At 41.3% G+C, this 23,276-nt stretch overlaps 1 protein-coding gene across 2 annotated transcripts in view; it reads right to left on the minus strand.

The window, feature by feature from the left end:
• Nucleotides 1-23,276, minus strand: part of ARHGAP35 (Rho GTPase activating protein 35) — a 109,986-nt gene that overhangs the window by 53,767 nt on the left and 32,943 nt on the right. For both annotated transcript variants that reach the window (XM_048832723.2, XM_075122561.1), the window contains exons 2-3: nt 19,003-22,906; nt 535-679 (exon numbers count right to left, since the gene is read on the minus strand). In XM_048832723.2, the coding sequence (XP_048688680.2) occupies nt 535-679; nt 19,003-22,701 (3,844 nt within the window). In that variant the 5' untranslated portion in view covers nt 22,702-22,906. The remainder of the gene's footprint in view (nt 1-534; nt 680-19,002; nt 22,907-23,276) is intronic.

Consider the following 23,276-nt stretch of genomic DNA (forward strand, 5'->3'; position numbering starts at 1 on the left):
AACTTCTGAAATCACAAGAATGGCACTTTACATCTTCGGTGCACTACAAACCTTAATACATTTGCCAAACAGAATGAAATTAAATGAGTTTTTATTGTTGACATGAAACAGCAAAGTGCGCAGTTCTACAGCATCTGGATGCAATTTCAGTGTAGCATGATTGAGGCACAAGCCCAAGCCCACATCGGCACCAAAATAAAGTTCAGCTTTAACCCAACAAAGTAAATGATCTCATTTTCTAATCTCATGAAATACAAATGATTTGTCAATTACTAATACAAATCAGGGAAGCTGAAATTGCAAGGAATGCAACCTGGCTTACTTAAAGGGTTAAGTGCAGGAAGCTTAAGGAAAATGTAATTCCAGTCTTCCAATATATAAAAAGGCATCTGCATACAAACATTTTTATAAGCCTCTCTCCCTCAAGGGTAATATGATCCTGGACTTCCTAACAAACTAAAACATATGACTTTTGCACCAAGCTCCCAGTGGACGCTTTTACTCATTGATGCTTGCCCCAAGAGAAATTCTTACCTGTTGCTTCAATGTACTCAATACATCGCTCGATAAAGATGGGAATAGGCTTTTCTGGAGTCACTACAGTGGACAAAGGCACCCCAAAATAATTACTTTCCCACTGAGTCTTTGTGATGGATGGCCGAGGCTTTGGCTTTGGTTTCTGTAGAAGAGAATATCCTTGAATTAATATAACAAGAAAAATACCACAACATACACAGAATAATAAACTCTAGGACCCTGCGAGGTCAGAGGGTCCTGCCCAAGCCCAAACATCTATGTGGACATATAAGTACCAATGTGGACACAAGAACAAATGGATATAAACTGGCCACCAGGAAGTTGAGACTTGAAATTAGACGAAGATTTCTAACCATCAGAGGAGTGAAGTTTTGGAAGAGCCTTCCAAGGGAAGCAGTGGGGGCAAAAGATCTATCTGGCTTTAAGATTAAACTCGACAAGTTTATGGAGGAGATGGTATGATGGGATAACATGATTTTGGTAATTAACTGATCTTTAAATATTCATGGTAAATAGGCCTAATGGCCTGTGATGGGATGTTAGATGGGGTGGGATCTGAGTTACCCAGGAAAGAATTTTCTGTAGTATTCTGGTTGGTGAATCTTGCCCATACGCTCAGGGTTTAGCTGATCACCATATTTGGGGTTGGGAAGGAATTTTCCTCCAGGGCAGATTGGAAGAGACCCTGGAGGTTTTTTGCCTTCCTCTGTAGCATGGGGCACGGGTCACTTGCTGGAAGATTCTCTGCTCCTTGAAGTCTTTAAACCACGATTTGAGGACCTCAATAGCTCAGACATAGGTGAGAGGTTTTTCACAGGAGTGGTTGGGTGAGATTCTGTGGCCTGCGTTGTGCAGGAGGTCAGACTAGATGATCATAATGGTCCCCTCTGACCTCAGTATTTATGAATCTATAATCGCAATTAAACAGTCCCATAAGCTCGAGCCCTGTGAGTCCTAGTCAGCTGGCATAGGCCAGCAATGCTATCTAATTGAAGTGTATACATACCCTAAAACCACTTGGAAACTTCAGCTAGTTCAGACTGTGGCTGCCCCTTTATTTAGTGTTGTTCTGCATAGGTAGCACATTACGCCTGTGCAGTTCTAGCGCACAGATGGTTCTAGACATACTTGAAGTAATAGTTCTCATCTTTATAGTCTGGGCTATAGTTATCTATGAAACTATCTCCATTCTTTGAATGATGCTGCAAATAGCGGAGATCAACAGGGCTATCTGAGTTTACTGTCCACAGATTTATACATCAGTGGACCACAAGAGGGGCACTCTAAATGAAGAGCCCTTTATCCACCGGAATTTCTTTCATCTCTATCAATTTTTTGTCCTGTCCCCGTCCCTCCCCACACACACAGTCTTTTTCTTAAGTGGGTAGCTGTGAGAGGATGGTTTTGGTTGAGTGAAGAAGTTCTCTGCAACTTATTTTGGGCATTGTATGTATTTAATGGTTTTTTAAATGCTCGTACATCTAAAGAATAAAAGTTGGCTAGTCAAACACTTTTCAATAGGTAAGCTGGCTAGTCAAACACTTTTCAGTAGGTATCAATTCACAAAATAAGCATTAACAGTCCCTCCAGATGAGGTAGATGGTAGGAGATCTAACGGAAGACACAGCTGTTGACGTGTTGGACAATATTAATCAGTGGTGGCTCAATTTCCATACAGTTTCTAGTTTGACAAAAATAACTTATGAGAGCAGGTGTCCAGATTTATTTTGAGACCTGGTGAGTTGATTATTCTTACTCAAACTCCTGACCTGCAATGTCATAGAACTGTAATTCCAGAAGCCTAATAACTGTATACAGCTGCATGAACAAACCTCCCTAGAGAGAACTGCTATCCAGATGCTGGGCCATGTGACTCCAAGAAACTCACACACACACACCCCTGTGGGGTGTCTATATCCCCACCCCGCTGGAACAGATCACTTCCTGTTTAGTCTGCGTTTCTATAAAACTTCCTCCTGCATAGCAGTGGTGACACACATGGACACATTAGAACAATACTGAATTTGCAATAATGAGGGAAATGTTTATTTTTGTGCAACAGGCACAGCATCTTGTTTGTGCCAATAAAAGCAAACAGCAAATTTAGAATAGGTATCACGTGACAAATTTAGTAGGAAAAAAGTGGTGAAAAAAGGAACGAAAACCTTGTCCACACCTAAAGCTAAACCCACACAACAATTGTAATGTAACCTACTACATGTACCTCTGTGTGCTGGTCCTGTGTACAGAAAGTGAGGAAAAAGTGAGCAGATCAGTACAGGGAGACACTTTGCTATGTGCATGCTTGCTCTGTGCAATAAATTAACAGGTGAAAAAGAGACACTGTCCTCTCAGATTTGGCTCCAAGATCAGACGAAAAACCTCAGCAGACCCCTTTTGGGAGGCTGTCTAAAATAATGCTGCCATAGTTCTAGCTCACAGATCTACTGAAATTCAATACAAATTTCATCACGTACAACTGCCAAGACGACAAAATCCTCATCTGTCATAACTAACCCTATGAAGTACAGCACACTATGCTTGGACAGAGCTAACAGAAGAGAGACCTCTTCAACACAGAAGAAGTTTGCAATCAGTGTTTCAGTCAGAGATCCAACAGTGAGATGACAGGAAGTTGTAACTGGGATGACTCCAAACACTAGAAAGCTTTCACATTGTACATCATTTTAATCATCTATAGCAGGGGTTCCCAACCTTTTCCTTTTCGAGGTCGTCCCCCTCACCCCCATCATCCTATAAAAACTCCATGGTCCAACTGTGCCACAACTGTTTTTCTGCATATAAAAGCCAGGGCCAGCGTCAGGGGTTAGGAAAGAAGACAATTCCCTGGTACCCCGTGTCACAGGGGGCCCCCGCAAAGTTAAGTTGCTCACACTTCGGCTTCAGCCCCAGGTGGCGGGACTTGCGAGCCCCGGTCTTCAGCCTCAGGTGGTGGGGACTTCAGCTTTCTGCCATAGGCCCCAGCAGGTCTAATGCCAGCCCTGCTTGGCGGACCCCCTGAAATCTGCTCACGGATCCCTGTGGGCCCTGGACTCCTGGCTAAGAACCACTGATCCATAGTACAGCAGGATGATGGCGAAATACAAATACTAGAACTATGAATCTCTCTCTTTCTTCCTCACAAGTAGTAGCTGGATGAACCATAAAGGGGAAAGAAACTGCTGATAAATGTTTACAGGAAGCAAATTCTGATGACCTAGCAGATTTTAAAAAAAGTTTGTGAGGGTATGTCTTCACTAGCAATGTTAAACGTGGCTGTGTAGTCGCAGTACCAGCACTGGGAGAGAGCTCTCCCAGCGCTGTAAAAAAACCACCTCCAGGAGGGGAGTAGCTCCCAGCGCTGGTGCGCCGTCTACACTGCCACTTTACAGCGCTGGAACTTGCAGCACTCTGAAGGGGGGGGTGAGGGGGTGTTTTCACACCCCTGAGCAAGAAAGTCATAGCACTGTAAAGTGGCAATGTAGACAAGGCCTTAGACTCGTCCGAAAGGCAATAGAATGCTTGGTAACCTGTAGCTCTATCTCTAGCCTCCTGTGACTAGATGCGGTGTGCACCGAAGTCAGGGCATCAAGGAAATTTGAGGCTACAACATATGTAGAAAGCCACACTAAAACCCTTCTAGAACTTCAGGCAATAAAAGCGTTACTGTGTAAATTTCAGCTGGAAATGTCACCCTTTGGTGCCACCTGCCAGATGTCTAATGGACAGTCCCCTGCCCTTAGCTAGGCATGCGTCACTCTTTAGGGAATCATTAAAAGGGTTACAGGGCAGCAGCAGGCACTCAGCAAGAAGAAAGCAACACCATCCCAACATCCATCTTCATTTACAGCAGCTAATTCTCAGTTAGCAAATCCGACTGAAAGCCTCTACAAAATAGGTAAATCAAGTCTTTAGAAAGATAGACGCATGTCAGTGCTACCTATTTTTTAAACACCTAGAATTCACTAAGAAAAATCACCAAGAATTGTACTTACAAAAAGCATGTCCTGATCATACAACAGAACTGCCTGCCCCACACATCTCCTGCTCAGAGAGAATATAATTGTTTGGTCTTTAAAAGGGCAAGGACTCTTCACAGTACTTCAGGCATGCTGACAGTTTCTATAAAAACAGCAGGTGTCTTGGCTGGGTCTCAGCATTAAGAACCTTGCCAGAAACAAAGGCCTGCCTACATACAGGGATATTTGTAATTTATGCCTGCACTGCTACGTAGGAGACTCACTCAGAATCTGCTCCAGGACTCCAGCTTCTTGGCTTATGGAGACCAGAAAAGGGTGGGAGACAAGGGATTAAGCAGCAGCAATGACAATATTCTTGCTTTCCGAGGAAGGGCTCCAGGACCCACTTCTGAGCACCGCATGAAGCAGCTCATTTTTCATTGTTCTTCTCCTCTCAAAACAGAAGCTCTGCAAGTTGCTGTAACAGGTAAAGTAGAGAATGGCTTCAGAGTGAGAGGAAGTGGAAACCAGAGAAAGGACCAGGAACTAGAAGTGGGTAACTGCCAAAAAGCTTCCAAGTTTATGCTTTGTACTCCCTCTTAATGAAGCAATTATATCATGATCCTGCTGAGAGTTCTCCACACAGACTTAAAAGCATAGCTATCTTTATTTTAAAAATATTTAATCTGTAAAGTGGGGGAAATATTTAGCTCTCTCACAGGTGTGAGGATGGATTAATTAACAGCTGTGCAGAACACGAAACCACAGAGTGCTGAATAAATGCTAATGTATTATGCTTTGGACAACAGTATGGTACACAGCTGACAAAATGGTATATGAGGTTGTGTTTATTTTTTTTTAAAGCAATAAAGCAGAGTCTGGTCGCTGTTCAGAGAACAGAACTACCGTGAGAGCCAGAACTATTCGGATCTTTGCATTCTTGAAGTAGCTCACTGATCTGTTGGAACTTGGCAAAAAACAGTATTTCTACTCAACTCAGCTGCACTGCAAAGGCACAGCCACAGCGTGTCCAAGGGTTTGACCAGATTGCACAGAGTGATACACTGACACAACGGCGTGGCTTCAATGGCCAGAACATGGAGAGAATTCTAACAGCAGCCCAGAGAAGGGGGGCCTGATGGTTAAGGGCAAAAGCTGCTGATTCTGATGGTTAACTGCCAAGAAGCATCACACAGATGATGGCCTCTCTGAGTCTAACCCATATCAGGCAAAACTTTAGGCAATTCACTTGGACAAGACTTATGTTCTGGGATGAAGTTTTAGCTACTCAATTACAAGACAAGATTAAAGACGAAAGAAAATGGAGAAAAATGTAAATGAGGACTGAAGGGTGGGTTCAGCAATGACTAGAAGTATGCTGGCAGCTTTTTTCAACTTGCAATCACAACCAACTTGTAAGGAGGTCACAAGCAGAGCTACCTTTTCCCACTACACATCTGTGAGGAACTGATGCTGGAATCTGGTTACGGGTACCACTCACCAGTGCTGATATGCATTACCTGATACACCAAATGAGAATAAAATTGGCACTGTGCAATCCTAATCAATCTAGGCACTGTTCCAGTGTAGGCAAATGGGGCTACTCAGCTCCACATATGCCAGCCTGAAACCGAAAGATGAGGAAAAGGCATACTAATACTTTCTTACTAAGCAAAAAAGTCAGCCGTCTTTTTGTTCTATGTTTGTACAGTGTCTAGCACACTGGGGTCCTGGTCCATGACTGGGATTTCTAGGCACTACAATAATACAAATAATAAATAATTGTATTTTTTAAGTGAATTTAATGCTGGTGAAAGGTGTTGGATTGGTAATTCTGGAGACTGAAGTTTTCTACTTACAGTACAAACAGCAGTAAGACAATCCGACTTCTGTGATTGTCTCAAACCTGATTAGAATAAACTATTTCTAGCATTCAGAAAGGTTGTTCAGCTTCAGTGTGTCATTCAATCCTTGGCTTCCAAGGAGACTGTCAATTTGCAGGGCAATTAGTGACAACAGTGATGATGATTTGTGAAATATGGATGCACATCCTTGTTTGGGGCTGGACCAAAAGTCCATTTGTTTGTTTCATATGGACCACTGAAGTTGGAATATGCTAAATTTCCTAACATCCTGTGCTGGATTCAAACCAGTAATCTACAGAGTTAAAGTTCTGTTGCATTAAAACAAGGTAGCTGGAACTAAATTACATCATCTCTTACTAGCTGTGATCAGACAAAGTACTGAATCAGCTACAGAAAGCTTGCAGACTATGGAAGATGGTGAGAAAAGAAATTTATCATGAAAATAAAAGTGACTGAAAGGCTAGTAGAAGCCCACACTGGACATGTTACTCTGAGAGTTGGCCTCATGAAGGTGCAGATGCCATATGCTTTAAGTAATGCACTATTGCATGGATTATATTAGGCATACTGTCTCCAAGGCCACTGTGAACATTCATGAAAAGATAGAATTGAAATGGTAAAAAGAAAAGGAGTACTTGTGGCACTTTAGAGACTAACCAATTTATCTGAGCATAAGCTTTCGTGAGCTACAGCTCATTTCATCGGGTGCATACTGTGGAAAGTGTAGAAGATCTTTTTATACACACAAACCATGAAAAAATACCTTCATGCTTTGTGTGTATAAAAAGATCTTCTGCACTTTCCACAGTATGCATCCGATGAAGTGAGCTGTAGCTCACGAAAGCTTATGCTCAAATAAATTGGTTAGTCTCTAGGGTGCCACAAGTACTCCTTTTCTTTTTGCGAATACAGACTAACATGGCTGTTACTCTGAAATTGAAATGGTGTAATCAAGCCCCTTGTGATGCTTGGAGCTTGGATTTCATGAGCCAACAGTCTTCTCCCACATACCTGGAGGGATCTTTGCCTTTTACAGCAACAAGCAGATAGCACTGAATAGAGTGAGGAAGGCTACTAACAAAAAGCTGTCAGGACAAAACAGGAATATGTTAAAACAACACAAAACTTGCAGAACCAATTAAAATGCCAAGCACAATTTGCCTCTTACCAAACAAATTCTAAAGGCTGCTGAACACTCTCCTCTATCCATCCCTGTCTTGGATTTAGTGCCAGTGTATATTTTGCTCTATTATATCATTTGAGTCTTAAAATAAGATAACTTTCTGACCAGAGCTCACATTTTAGACCTGAGGGAGAAAATTAATTTTTTAGCCCAAAGAAATGAGCAAAATCTGCCCTGCAACAAACTCTAGTATCAGATGAGTTACTTAAAGATTAGAGGGAATTGGATCCTCTTATTAGCATCTTGCTCTTTGAAGATGGAGGTCATAATGCCTTAATTGAACTTTTCCTATTTTCTATTTGCCAGATTCAATCAATTCTTCAGGGACAGTTAATGGATTTTGCAACATATCTATACAGATCTTTCAGCAGATTAGAAAATGTGGAGTATTAACCTTCATTTTACATCTATACAAAGCAATGAGTGTGTAAGTGTTATGTTAGTTTTAAGACCAGGAAAACAAAATGACGATTAGCTAGGTGACCTTGGGCAAGCCATAACCTCTGTGCCTAATTTACCCCCATCTGTAAAAGGAGGATAATATAGTTACTAACTGCATAAACAATGGACCAGAGAACCACAAGAAAACATGACTTACAGAGAGATTTAATAAGTTGTAGTTAGCTTACTGAGAAAGCTAAGAGGCACCTACGTCATGTTCTATAAGCACTTCCACACAGTCAGATAATATCTGAGTAGAAGGCTCTTTAGTCAAACAAAGACACAACAATATCTAATGGCCGAAAGTTCTAGATAAATCCAAACCTGAAAATGAGGCACCATTTTTATTTATTTATTTTTTTTAAAAACAGAGAAGTTAACCACTGGAACAACTCACCACTGGATGCAGGAAGCACAGGATAAAATTCTATGGCGTGTGTTATGCAAGAGGTCAGACTACATGAACACAGTGGGCCCTTCTGCCCGTAAAAATCTACGCACATACCTGCTACATCCACCAAGTGTACCTATCTAATGCAGGTGAGCTTACTTCAGGAAAATAATTGCCAGAATACAGCCCTTATCTGACAAAGAATGAGTTCAACAGACTGATGAGTTGAGGTATTTTTTTTTGACTCAAAGAATCAGAGCATTGACTGGTGCCAGCTCAGGAATTCCTCAGGGTAACATGCTATTGCAGCTTAAAATTTTAAGTTTAATCGGTAAGTGACTAAAAAGGGACACCAGAACAAGTATTTTTACTCTATTATTTATTCCCTCTGAGGAGCTTGAAAGATTATTTGTCATTATTATAAAAATTATTAATTCTTTCCGTTTTCTATTTGGCAAATATTTTAGGTTATCTCCATGTGTTTCCAATGGAGCTTGAAATTAACAAAGCCTTTCAATTTACTTAATTGTTTGTGCATCAACATCAAGATCTAGTAATTATGTTTGGCAATTAACTTGTGCTCCTTCTGCTGGCTCTGAAATAGCCAATCACAAAACATTTTTTTAATCCAGGTATTCCATAAGCAATGGGTTTTGGAGATTTCCCCTGTCCTGTGATCTTTTAGTTAAAAAATACTTCAAATTTTCAGCTGTGATCTATTTTTACAGCACTTATCGCACAATATTTAAGCACGGAGTTCTGCACCTAAATTACTAAAATGTGTCCCTTTAAGCCAATGCACAGTTTAGCAGGTCTATGATTATGTGTCTTTCCTATAGAAAGGAGCTCTCTGTATCAGCATTTCTCATGCACCTTAGAGATTGTTTCCACCCAGTTAAGACTGTCTCACCTTATGGGTCAAGAACTGCTGGAAGTTCACCTCCTTTTTAATTAAAACTTGATTTCTTGTCAGAGCTCTCCTTGCCATTGAGGGTCTTAGAATAGAGAATATAGTTTTCTAAAAACAGGCTTTTTCTTATTCTTATTTAATTCCCAATGGTGTTAAGCTCTGACAGATTTTTTTAAGAGATTCTATTTTTATAATTCAAAGTAAGTGCACAATACATAAAGGTTTAAAAATTGCAAAAACCTCTCCACTTCAAAACAATTCCTCAGACTGTACAAGACTTCTACCAATTCAGCCCTCCTCTGTTTTTCAGGAAGAGCGTTCCAATGCCAATGAAAAGAAGTAGACCACCCTGCCCTGCTTGCCAAGGGACAGCTGCTGCAAGTATGAAATCACCACTGATTTGCCAAGCAATAGCAACAGTGTTTAAGAAGACAAGAGTTTAAGGATGAAAGAATGAGAATATCCTTCGCTTTAGTAGTTATTATTATTGTTCATTGTAAGGAACAATCTTCTACAGCCCAAGTTGGCAAAACCTGTGTGGAAAGCTCAATTTGAAGCAAGGAGCAGCACCGACCTTACATAATTGCTGAATAGCCTTCTCAAGAATTTCACCTTACTGAAACAAAACCGTAGTCCAATTGGTGAGAGAGGGTATTTACACTGCAAACCACTATAGTTCCTTACAACAAAATTTTTTTTTCCATACTGTAAGAGTACACAAGGTTCAAATTTCATACCATTCAACTTGTCTGTCAAAATTCACTGTCTTTTGAAGGGCAGGGAAATCTGAGTGTTCACCAGCTGCTGTTTATTCATAATTCACACACAAATCTCCACATGAAAATATGAAAATTCGGGGCAGGAGGGGTGTCTTTTATTTCAGGACTAACTCCACATTTTCCACCCTTATAGAATAAGGACACATAGGTAGGCAGCGTGACATATTATGCTTTCTCACTCAAAGAAGAGCATCTGACTCATCCTAACGATGAGGTACTACTGGCAAGACCATACAAGCAAGGCTAACAATGACATGCATCTGGATTTCCAAAGGAATATTGGGAGAACAGTTTCTCTAGCTCACCATGACAGGTTTCAGAGTAGCAGCCATGTTAGTCTGTATTCACAAAAAGAAAAGGAGTACTTGTGGCACCTTAGAGACTAACCAATTTATTTGAGCATAAGCTGCTCACGAAAGCTTATGCTCAAATAAATGTGTTAGTCTCTAAGGTGCCACAAGTACTCCTTTTCTTCTAGGTCACCAGTATTTTCTGAAAATCAATTGCACAGCTCCTCTGATGAACGATCTTTAAAACACACTGGGAGGAGGTGGAGGGCGCACGGAGAGACTTTCAGCATCACTGCCCTCATGAGCAGTCCTGAAATGTACACACTTCATTTTGAAATCAAGTAGATATAGCAGACAACAGGCTGATTTCAAAATAGCTCAGAAAGAATTAAATGAAATCATGACAAACACACCCAGATGTGACTACCATGGCAGATTCATTAGAAAGGAAATTAAGATATTTCATTTACATCTGCAGCGAAACCAATACCTGGTATGTAAATTTCACAGCTTCACAGCAACTAGTAAATTAGCTGAGAAGTCAGAGAATTTCCTGCCCTTTCCCCCATTAGCATTCTGCACACGGTGCTCTACTGCTAGATCTGCTATTCTTACACCAAGCCCTTTGACCTCTTGACCTGGGCGCTGGGAAATACCAACTCTTTTAGATACACAGTGGACTTTCATCACTTATGCTTACACTACTCCTTCAAATCAGCATTTTAAATTACATGGTCTCTGCTTCTCTATTCTTCCCCTCACTCCACAAACATGCCCTCAAAAGATACTCCACCATTTATTTACAGGCATTTCTATACTGTAGTATTCAAGGGCCTATTGATTTATGGCACAATACCAGATCTGGACAACGCTTATATTTAATTTTTCTCAAAGATGTGGGACAATCAACTGAAAACTGATTAGTTTTGATCATTGCATGCTCACTGGCAACACTCCTGGGATGAGGAAGTTTAAGTCTGAGAAATTTTAATTGCAAATTATTTGTCCCTAAGGTGTTCCAGACTCTAAAAAAAGTAATCCACTGCTTTCTGCTGTGCTTATAAAGTTCTGTGCTTTTTACACTGATTGTACAGGCATATGTTTTAATAGGATATCATACTGCCAATGTTAAACCCATGAAGCTGCAATGCAGAGACAAAAGTCTCAGTTCCTGGGTACATTATCCTACATGTCTAATTACTAAATGATATGTTACTCAAATTATGAGGAAAGTGGAAGCCTGAAGGAGGAAGATAACGGGTTAAGTCTCAATTTTGGGATCTACATATTATTAGAAGTAGCAATTTAGCTTTCTGGGATACATTTCTATCTTTGTATGCACTATTGTTGTAGCCATGTCAGTCCCAGGATATTAGAGAGACAAAGTGGGGGAGGTAATATCTTTAATTGCACCAACCAGCTCTTCCATGGGTCTGGGAAAGATACTCAGAGTGTCACAGCTAAATACAAGGTTGAACAGATAGCGTAGCGTAAGTAGTTCACACATATTCTAAAAGACCATTCAAGATGAAAGGTTTCAGAGTAACAGCCGTGTTAGTCTGTATTCGCAAAAAGAAAAGGAGTACTTGTGGCACCTTAGAGACTAACCAATTTATTTGAGTGAGCTGTAGCTCACGAAAGCTCATGCTCAAATAAATTGGTTAGTCTCTAAGGTGCCACAAGTACTCCTTTTCTTTATTCAAGATGAAGTGACCCTTAGTCACCTACTACAGGACAGGCCTAACAAAGAAAATAACAGAACGCCACTAGCCGTCACCTTCAGCCCCCAACTAAAACCCCTCCAACGCATTATTAAGGATCTACAACCTATCCTGAAGGATGACCCAACACTCTCACAAATCCTGGGAGACAGGCCAGTCCTTGCCTACAGACAGCCCCCCAACCTGAAGCAAATACTCACCAGCAACCACATACCACACAACAGAACCACTAACCCAGGAACCTATCCTTGCAACAAAGCCTGTTGCCAACTGTGCCCACATATCTATTCAGGGACACCATCACAGGGCCTAATAACATCAGCCACACTATCAGAGGCTCGTTCACCTGCACATCCACCAATGTGATACATGCCATCATGTGCCAGCAATGCCCCTCTGCCATGTACATTGGTCAAACTGGACAGTCTCTACGTAAAAGAATAAATGGACACAAATCAGATGTCAAGAATTATAACATTCATAAACCAGTCGGAGAACACTTCAATCTCTCTGGTCACGTGATTACAGACATGAAAGTTGCAATTCCTCAACAAAAAAACTTCAAATCCAGACTCCAGCGAGAAACTGTTGAATTGGAATTCATTTGCAAATTGGATACAATTAACTTAGGCTTGAATAGAGACTGGGAGTGGCTAAGTCATTATGCAAGGTAACTTATTTCCCCTTGCTTTTTCCTAACACACCCCCCCTCCCGCCCCCGACGTTCTTGTTAAACCCTGGATTTGTGCTGGAAATGGCCCACCTTGATTATCATACACATTGCAAGGAGAGTAAAAAGAAAAGGAGTACTTGTGGCACCTTAGAGACTAACCAATTTATTTGAGCATAAGCTTTCGTGAGCTACAGCTCATGAAAACAGTTTCCACAGTATGCATCCGATGAAGTGAGCTGTAGCTCACGAAAGCTTATGCTCAAATAAATTGGTTAGTCTCTAAGGTGCCACAAGTACTCCTTTTCTTTTAACATCCCTGTAGTCACAGGACAAAAAGGGGAGTTACTGTATTACAGATTGTTGTAAAATAGTGTTGTTATTATTAAGACCATGATTTTTAGCATCTTGCAAAGTTATAAATTTAGTTCCCAGGCTTGTCTTTTGAAAGTATTGTGCAGGTTTCCTTTGAGGATGAGGACTGATAGTGATCAGTCTACAATTGACCTTTGTGGGAAAAAAGAAGAGCAACTCTGTGTAAACTCAAAAGCTTGTCTCTTACAAACAGAAGGTGGTCCAGTAAAAGATATTACCTCACCCACCTTGTGTCTGATTATGATTTTAGGGTGTGTGATCCCAGATTAGATTAAGTTTGTTTGTATTTTCATATTTCTTACCTATCACAGCATTACTACAGACCAGAGCGAAGGCTGTTTAGGTGCCTTAATTACGCATTTCTTTCTTTAACATGTTTTGATTTCTTTTAAATATTGCTGTAATTCTTAATTTTTTGGGTCTACAATACTTTATTTTTGGATATTTACAGCAGCATTACAACATTTCTTACCCTTACATTACTGAGACATACTATGAATCTTAGCCTCTTAATGTAGTTCGCGTTTCTGGGAATTTCCTTAGTTTTAAAATTTAAAACGTCATACACAAAGACTAAAAAAGAAGCCTAAAAAGAATTCTACCATGCAAGATTTCTATTTATTTCAAGATATGTAGTATCAACCTTACATTTTTTTGTTTTAATTTTGACTTTTAAAGGGCAGATTCACTGGCATACGAAAACAGTGCAATGTAGCCAAAGTTCACCAGCCCGTGGATATGGGTTTAACAGTAGCTTTGCGTAACACAAAGCTGCCAAAGTGTACTGCTGAATCTATCCCTTAATCTGCAATGTCCTTTTTGGTTTAGAAGGCTGTGTGGCAGAGATCAGTGCTGTGGAAAGGGAGAAAAAGGAGAGCCCCATCTGTAAATCCCAACATGTCTGTGCTTTGAAAGCTTCCCCTGCACTCCTGCCTCAGTTCATCAGTACCTTCTGAATGCACAGTGGAGTCAAGAAAGCAGTGCATGGGGAGCCTTACAAACTCTGATGGCTCACGCTAGCATGCCACCATGGAATCTTTAAAGAGCAGTGCTGGGTGGACCACAATCTACGGATGAGAATTCTTGACTAGAGACCAGGGAGCCTCAAATCAATGAGTCATTATATGCAATAGAAATGCTGGATGAAAATCAGCTGTGGAGGAAAGGTGGCAACATCACAATGGCCCCATTTACAGTTACCTGAGCCTGTCTGTAATCTGTATCATAAATGTTAATAACTTATCTTAATTACAATTTAATTTCTTCAAATATAGCCTGTGTCCATGATTTCAATTAATTTTAACTACATGGGAAGTTTGAGGTGTGCTATTTCATTGTTAAGATCATTTGAAACAAAGATGACTTACAGGTGTTAAATTTCTTAATGGACTCAAATTAACTAACTGTAGCTCAAAATTAATCAGTGAATTTACTTGTAAATTCTCAGAAAATTCATAGTGTACTCAGAGTTAGTGCTGCTAGCTTGGGGAAGATATTGTGAAATTGGAATCATGGTTGCTAAGGTTGGGGGGAATGGGAATGGGGACACAGGCAAGGCTCTGCGGCATCAGAGCTGGGAAGGGGGACACGGGGTAAATGCTCTGCGGCGTCAGAGCTGGGAGCAGAACATTGGGAAACAGACTATTGGCATATAGAGATAAGCCCAACTGGTGTGAAGGGCTTTGGAATATGCTTGCTTAGAAACTAACCCCAATAAACATCGCATTGTTTGCACTTTGGACTTCTGGTCTTTTGCTGCTTGCTGTCTGCGTGACAAGAACCAGGAAAGTAAAAACACATTTTACTTACAAATCAAAGCAACTGAAATCCTACTTTAAGTGCAAATTGGAACTCAGCCTTACCTATGGAGTTGCAACAAGCACCTCTAACAAAAAAAACCCCTATAACTGCATATAAAAGATTACAAAATCGGTTACAGCACCGTTCATCTCATAAACTCCTGATTTGCATGGAACACAATGCCTTTCCAATCTGCAAAGTGAGTTTGTGGGTCTCAGCCAAATTCCGAGTAGACCTCTGTCACAAGTGAGATGATTTCAGACTTAAAGGAGAGTGCAGAAGAGACTGAACTCCACCAATGCCCTCACAGGTAACCCCCTCCATACCAGCGTTGAGGTAAAGTGGACATACAAGGCTATGTGGCACTCTTCAATTATTTCAGTTCTACCTGTTCTATTGATAAAATATTTCAGTTTCCAATGCTGACAATTAATTACCTTACGACAAATATGGTACTTCAGAAAATCCCACCTTAAGTTCTTTTGAATAAGATAGATATTAAATCGATATATTAAAAAACTAGTCATAGGGCCATTACAAGAAACCTGTGCTCCAGCAAGCCAGAAGTCCTGTTTATTGTCTAATTCAGTAAAGGAATTTGGCAATTTTGCAGATTGGTTTCAACTGAATAGGTGTACAGCCATGCTGCTTCAGTGATATTTTCTGTTAGTAGATTTAAGAACTTTGAAGTATTAGTATCCCAGTCTCTCAACTTCCTGCTAATTTGCCTGAGACATACAGCACAACAAAATCAAAGACATCGTTCCTGGGGCAATGGAGAACTTCACTCACTAATAGATACTCCCAACATCCCCTGCCTATATGAATAAAAATATGGGGGAGGAATTTTGACTGCCAAAAACATGACAGTTGGTGGAAACAAGATTGATGTTCGCTGCCAAAGGAGTTTGGCAGCAAACACTGTGACTCTCGGTCTCTCAGTGGGAAGATGCCCTGGAAAAGAGTAAATCTGTTTGCAATGGCTGTGCCTAGTGTTGTCGGTATAACAGAGAAAAAGTAAAGCACCTTAGACTTTTTTAAAAAAGGAATATTGAAGAACCATTCCTACAGCATCTACTTGCCTAATCTAGAACTCTCAGTTCTAGGGTCTCTCTGGGTTCAAGACTTATCTTCCTCTGCATTTGTTTATTCTCCCGTTTCAGTTTTTGAGCCATAGAGGGGTTCCTTCATGATTTTTGCTAAGTGTACTTTGTGATTCATTCAGAGCCCTCCATAATAATTTATGACTTGATTTACTGGTAACGAAAGTGTTTTCTGTTTGAGTGTATTGACTTAGTGCAACAGGAGACTGTCTGAAAAAACAGGCAGGATGGGAAAGAATTGCTCAAAATAAGCCACCTCTTCGCAAACACTTGAGGGTGGTAACGGAACAATACCAGGACTATTATCTTTGAAGATTTTGCCTCTTCTCCAACTAACCTACAAAACTAGTATTAATCAGGACAGGAAAAGGCCTGAGAACACATGAGATCAAAAGAACTCTGACAGGTTTAAAAAGGAATTCTCTCTCAGGAGGCAAGTAGTTGTTCAGGGAAACCAGACTGAGATGACACCCAATTAAGGGTGTCTGAAGAAGCTAGGAGACCTAAGTTACTGTCAGGGAACGCTATACATTTAGCTAAGCTAGACATCGATGCAGACTATTTTAAAATATTTTTTGTTTTTATGTTAAAACAAACAATTATTTGGTTCTCTGAAGCATGTCTGATCATTGTATACCATTGGTCACAGACTCCTAAAATGAGGAACCACAGGTTACCCGAATTCAGTCAGACCTGCTGGGTAAGAATGCTGGATAGACAGGATACTGTAGCCTAGGGTCCAGTCTAAGAGTAGAAGAATTGCAGAATTCCACCCTGGGATAGGTAAAAGCATGAGACATGACACCTGAAGGGGTTCACTGAAAGAGAACAGAAGGTGGACACAGGTGCGGCTAGTTCTAACTATGACATACTATACTAATTCCGATGTATTTGCACAAAATTGTTGGCAATGTATCAAAGTATAATAGTTTCATGTTAACTTCTCATTACTATATATGTTAAGCTTGTCAGCGTTCCTTTTTTTAATGGAAAAATATACTGATAAAACTGTTTAACAGCACTATTGTGTAAAAAAAAATAATCTCAAAGCATTCATGTAATAATATCCCATGATGGTAGGATTATATCCATGGATAAGGATACTTTCAGGTGGAGACAAATGGACAGAGGAGGGAGTTAGAATTTAATTTTTTATTCCTGTATGACTAAATTAAGTTAAAAACAAGGCTGTAGAAGTTGCTAGCAAGGTGCTTTTAAGGACTCAATTTGACACCAATTGTTATGTAGTCACCAAAGCCTCCTGCCTCCTTTTCATGCACCGTAAAACCTATCGTTCCCATTTATTCTATATATATGAAGATGTATTCAAGCCAAAGATTACATCTTCCAACATTACTGACTCTGTACTCTTTGGCATTTCCCCACAGTAAGTTCAAGGAAAGGACCACCATGCAACATAACATATAACAAGGTGTTCATCCCTTCCCTTTACAGAGGAGCCTGTAACAATCCCCACACTCTTGGGAAAAGTGGGCCTCTGGTACCCAAGCTCTGAATCTTCAAACCAGTCAATTATACACCCCAAAAACACACACAGGGTGAGGGAAGCACCAAGAAACAGTATGCTCTGAGCTCGCTTCGTTTTCAGTGGACAAAAGTAACTACTGGGCAGCTGGGACCACTCACCCTTCTACACCAGGGGTGGGCAAACTTTTTGGCCCAAGGGCCACATCGGGGTTGCAAAACTGTATGGAGGGCTGGGTAGGGAAGGCTGTGCCTCGCAAACAGCCTGCCCCCCCATCCGCTCCCTCCCACTTCCCACCCCCTGACTGTCCCGCTCAGAACACCCGAGCCATCCAACCCCCCCACTGCTCCCTGTCCCCTGACTGCCCCGACGCCTATCCACACCTCCTGACAGCCCCCCCGGGACTCCCACGCCTATCCAACTGCTTCCTGCTCCCTGACCACCCCCCCACCAGAACCTCCGCCCCATCCAACCGCCCCCTGCTCCATGTCCCCTGACTTCCCGCCAGGACTCCCCATCCCCACCCCCTTACCATGCTACTCAGAGCACCAGGAGCTCACAGCCCCGCCTCCCAGCTGGAGCAAGCCACGCTGCCGCGCTGCCCGCACGGCAAGGTGAGGCTGCAGGGGAGGGAGAACAGCAGGGGAGGGGCCAGGGGCTAGCCTCCCCAGCCGTGAGCTCAAGGGCTGGGCAGGACGGTCCCATAGGCCGGATGTGGCCCGCGGGCCATAGTTTGCCCACCTCTGTTCTACACCCTCAGAAACCTACATGAAAATAAGCTATGTGGGGGGAGGGTTAAGGTGAAAAATGGTTCCAAGTGACACTGCTCTCAAAGATTTGAGGGCTGGGGGCACACTTATCCCAAGAACTGTACGGAATAAGTATGGCAATCATGTTTGACAACCACTTTTGCTACAGTAAAACAAATGCTTTAGGTTTTCTTTGGCACAACATCGTTACTGTTAAACGATTTCTTGCTTCAATCACATTAGATTGTAACATTCAACTTAAGGAAGTAACCCAAGAGTATTCTGCAAAAAACTTTATTAAGACTAAAGAAAATAATACTTATTAGGAACAATATTTTTTACTTAAGTGCAATACAAGGATCTCTCTACACAAGAGAGATGTTCCTTGGTGGTGAACTACTTACTATCATCTTCCTTCCTTCCTTTCCTATCCTCTGCTATCTTCCCCCTCATCCCCCGTGCACAGAGAACTAGTCAGAAATTACGAATTAAGAACATGTGTAGGGGCAATTTAAAAATATATGAAGTATACGAATGACTGTTAAAAAGTCATTCTGAGCCCAGTTTTTAACGCTCATACTAATTGGGTTGTCCAATCTGAGAGGCTGATGCCAAGTAAACAGTTCCCCAACTACTCTGTTCTTAGAAAGTGTATGCTTTTTTCTCATGGAGGAAAAAGACTTCTACAATCCAAGGTATATTTTAAGTCCCATAAACTCTGAAGACAAAAATTAGCATCTTACCTTTGTTGTCCTTCTCAAGCTTCGTAAAATGTTCCTTCTCCTTGGATCTTCCCCATCTGCACTTTCATATGGAATAACAGCATTATCCCCCTTATATCCTTGGGATGTCTGGTCTTCCTCTTTCTTCCTAATGGGCCCCAACTCATCATCGCTTCCTACACTGAAACTGGTTCTGTAACTGGCAAATCTCCCAAGTCTTGCACATCTTGTCCGATACAACACAGGTTTACTAACAACAGAAACCTTTCGACCACGTTCCAGAGAGCTTGTGTCCATTTCACTGTCTGAACCATTACCACTGCCATTAGACTGAGTTTTGTTAATATTACGAATGGTGATGATTTTGCCTTGGGTGCTGTCATGAGGCACAGAGTATATATTTTCCTCCTCATTCCTTGGTTTGACCACAGCATCCATAGGTTCTGCATAATCAGAAGGGTCAAAACCATCCGTAGGCAGCCAACTACTAGATGACACAGACTTCCTCTGTCCATCTCTATGCCCTTGTTCCAAATAAGACAGATCCCCCTTTGTAATGTCAAAGTGTACAGGGGGCTTTGGTTTCACTGGAGGAGGTACTTTGTTGTTCAGCTTGCTTTCAAAAGTGCTCATAACGGAAAAGACAGACAGACTATCATTCTCCTCCAGTTCCATTGAAAGTTTAGAATGATCTTTGGGCAAAGTGGGCAAGGACGTGTCCTCTCTAAATGGGCTGTAAGGTGGTGGCTCAGTGTCTTCTTCTGAATCCTGAAGGTTTGAATTACAATGAGGTGAGCCAGCTCGAGGTGAATTAAACACTTCTTCTGTCGTGCTGCATGCTTCAGCAGCATTATCATACATATGAGTGGCTTCAATTATATTTTTTTTCTCCACCACATCTTTAAAAAATGAGTGAAAGACCTCAAGTTTGTGTTGAGGCGGGCTACAGGGTATTGTCGTAAACTTTCCATCAATTTCTTGGGCAATCTCCTGTCCCTCAGTCAGCTGTTCTCGACTTAAGTCATTGTCTAGTATGTCTATTGAGCCATCTGTGAGCGCCACAATTTGAATGGGGATAATATCCTGCACTTCACAAAGAAAGGCACGTAACATAGCCAAGGACGCCTTACGTTTTGCTGAAAAAAACACAATGTACCCATGGACTAACCGGCTTTTCCTAATGCTGAATGAGGAATGGTATGAAAGGATGGACAGTTCTATCCGTCTTTTGTGTGGTCCTATTGGTAGTTCAAGTAGTACTGAGTTACTACTGCCACACTGGGAAGGTCTGCAGGTTTGGGACTGAAGGATAGGTAGAAGGATGTCATCTGCATTAAAAGGATCTCCACACAACAAACACATAACAATTCGAAGGTCCACATCTGCTAAATCTTTTATGCTAGATGTAGAACTTACAAGATTTAAGTTTCGCTTCGAGTCCAGTAATCCTTTCAAAACTTGACTGATTTGCTTTTCATTAATGTTACGTCCATACCCAATGCCAGCAGAAGCAGGATCAAGAAAGACACACTGTAGTTTACTGGCAATCTGTTGACCTTGCTGTATTAAGCTATGCAGTGTTTCTCCACTGGTATCCCCTCTCTTGTTAACCAGTATTAGTGTCAGAGGAAGATGAACCAAGTGATTGTCCCTTCTGCCAAGGGTGGACTCTCTACTCTTTTCAATACTTTCCACAACGTAAGATAGAGATTCCTTTGAATTATAAAGGCAGAGACAACCGTGTGGCTGAAATGTGGGTGTCTGAAAAGAATTAACAGGAAGTCGGACATTACCCTCAATTGGTCTCAAGGAAAGTTCATACATTTTACCATCTATCACATACTTGTCGTCATTTGTACACAGAGCTCGAATTTCATTTGCCAGTTCACGTGCTAGGCCATCTTTGCCAAGAATAACTAGATTGATCCTATCTATGTTGGAATCAGAAAGCAAGTTTTTCTGATTGCGCTCAGATGGTCTTATAAACCTGGAACTGATCATGTGCTCGATTTTAGAGTCTATACAAACGGGGCAGCTAGGACAAGTTTCCTTAGTTGGGTGATACACAAAATGAATGTGCTTCAAAATAAGGGCGTCTCGCTCAGCTTGCAGCTTTTGTAAAGCTTTAAATCTTTGCTCTTCACCTAAAACCTCTTGAATGACACCCATTTTCTCTTTGCTAGGTTTAGCATCAAGCTCCAGCTCATAAAACAATTCTGAATACTCCAGAAGCAGTTCCTGAAACTCCTCCTTTGCCTTTTCTATAATTTGTTTTTGGTGTTTGCTGTAGATATCCATATAGACAGATTCCTCCAGCCACATATAAAATTCCTCATTCATAATAAAACTACGAGCCTCTTCCCATGGTTTTCCAGGTGTTATGAAAGGGGAAGTTTCCAGATTTTCTTTGAAAGCCCTTCTCATTTCAGATCTTTTCCTCTCATTTCTCAGCTTTTCTAAGTGAGCTTCATAAAGATGCTCTGCAGGCAGAGTCTCCATCAGGTCAAAAGGAATGCATTCATTTTCCATGTTGTCTATATGGCTAGTAGCATCCCAAGGGGTCTCATCAAGAACAACAAACCATTTTAAGAAATCTGGCTTAGTCTCCAATAACTTCTCTACTTTTATGCAGCTTAGGTGATCTATTTCATCCAGATTAGGAATAAGAGCATCAAATGCTAGAGGAAGAGCAGCAAGATACATCTTTCTTCTGCGCTCTATATGCTCCTGCTTGAGGCGATAGACATGTTGTAGGAACAGCTTCTTGGCTTTCTGTGTTCCTTCCAAATACACGTAGTCCTGATATTCTGGAGAGGACTGCATCTTTCGGCTGACATTCGACCATGTTTCATTGTGGTTTTTGACAATGCGGCTAACCAGCCATTCATATTTATCTTTTGATGCCGCTATCTGTTGGCTCTGCTGTTTCAAAGCTTCGAAGTAGGGGATAATTTTAGTCTTCCCCCTACTTTTATCAATTAGCTGCACTAAAGTGCTGAAAGCCAGGTCAACGTTCACATTGGATCTAGCAGACGTCTCCACAACCTGGAGGTTCTTTTTGCTTAAGGCAAAAGTATGTGCATCTCTAATGTACCGCTCCACTCCTTCATCACACTTTGTCAGGACCACCACAATGGGCTTTTTTGTTTTTGCTAGTTGATTGTAAAGATTTGAAATAAACTTAAGTTGATCATCAAAGTTCCTGTTCATACCCCTACTAACATCAATGCAGAGAAGAAAGCCATCAATCAGCAGCTTTCCATCTGGCATTTGTTTTTGTTCAAAGTCCTGTTCCAGCCCTAGCTGATCAGTGCAAAAGTACATGAGCTTTTCAGCTGATGCAAGTTTGGTTGCAGCAGCCCTTTTGATATAGGGCTGCAGGGCCGTGCTACGATGTGGCTGAAAAGTCTGGTCATCAATAAATTCAGTCTGTTCCACAATATGCATTTTACATTCCACGCAATCCTCCAGGGAACGCACAACTTCCCCCCAGTAAAGAAAGTGATCATTATTGACAACCCTTCCTCCAAAGTCACTGGTGCTGAGAACTGAAGTGTGGTCCAAATGAAAGTCATCTGCACTAGGACGCACAAACCGATTGCAGAGGCAAGACTTCCCAATGCCACACTGCCCCTTCTCTTTCTCTGTCCCGGACAATCCCACCACATTAATGTTGTAGGTGGGAATGCGAACATCTTGCTTTCTTGCCATCATCATCATCCACACATCCTGCCACAGTCAACTGCTTCCAAGAGGATTAGTGTTTCCAGTACCCCGTGCAATTTCAAAGCTTGCTGGAGGAGGGGTGACAGTTATCAATCCAGGCGGACTGCCAGGGCAATGAAGTTTGCTGTTCCCATACCGTATGCACCAGCAGCAGCTCAGTTCTCACTGATTCTCATAATTGGATAGCCTGCATTTCCCCCTAGAAAAAAGAAAAAGAATAATCAGTATTACAGCTCTGAAATTATCGTACGAATAGAACTGAACTCAAGAAAGACTGTCAGTACAGTTTAATACATTGCATTTAATCACAAACACAAATGGCAACTAGTTGTAAACTGTTCCTTAAAATATTTTACCAATGCAGTGTCTCAATCTTATAATTCTGACTTTCACATTCATTTGCCATCTCCCAGAAGTCCCACTGCTTAGCTGGATATGTTTGGTCACCCAAACAAATGGGAATACTAGGCTAGGAGAGGTACTCTGACCAAAGCTACCACCTCAGCCATGAGTTTTGTAATCAGTTAGAAGGAGGTCATCTCAGCCACTTACAAGTTACAGTTCAGTTT

Source organism: Caretta caretta, chromosome 23 (assembly GCF_965140235.1).
Source record: "Caretta caretta isolate rCarCar2 chromosome 23, rCarCar1.hap1, whole genome shotgun sequence".
NCBI classification, from domain to species: Eukaryota; Metazoa; Chordata; order Testudines; family Cheloniidae; genus Caretta; species Caretta caretta.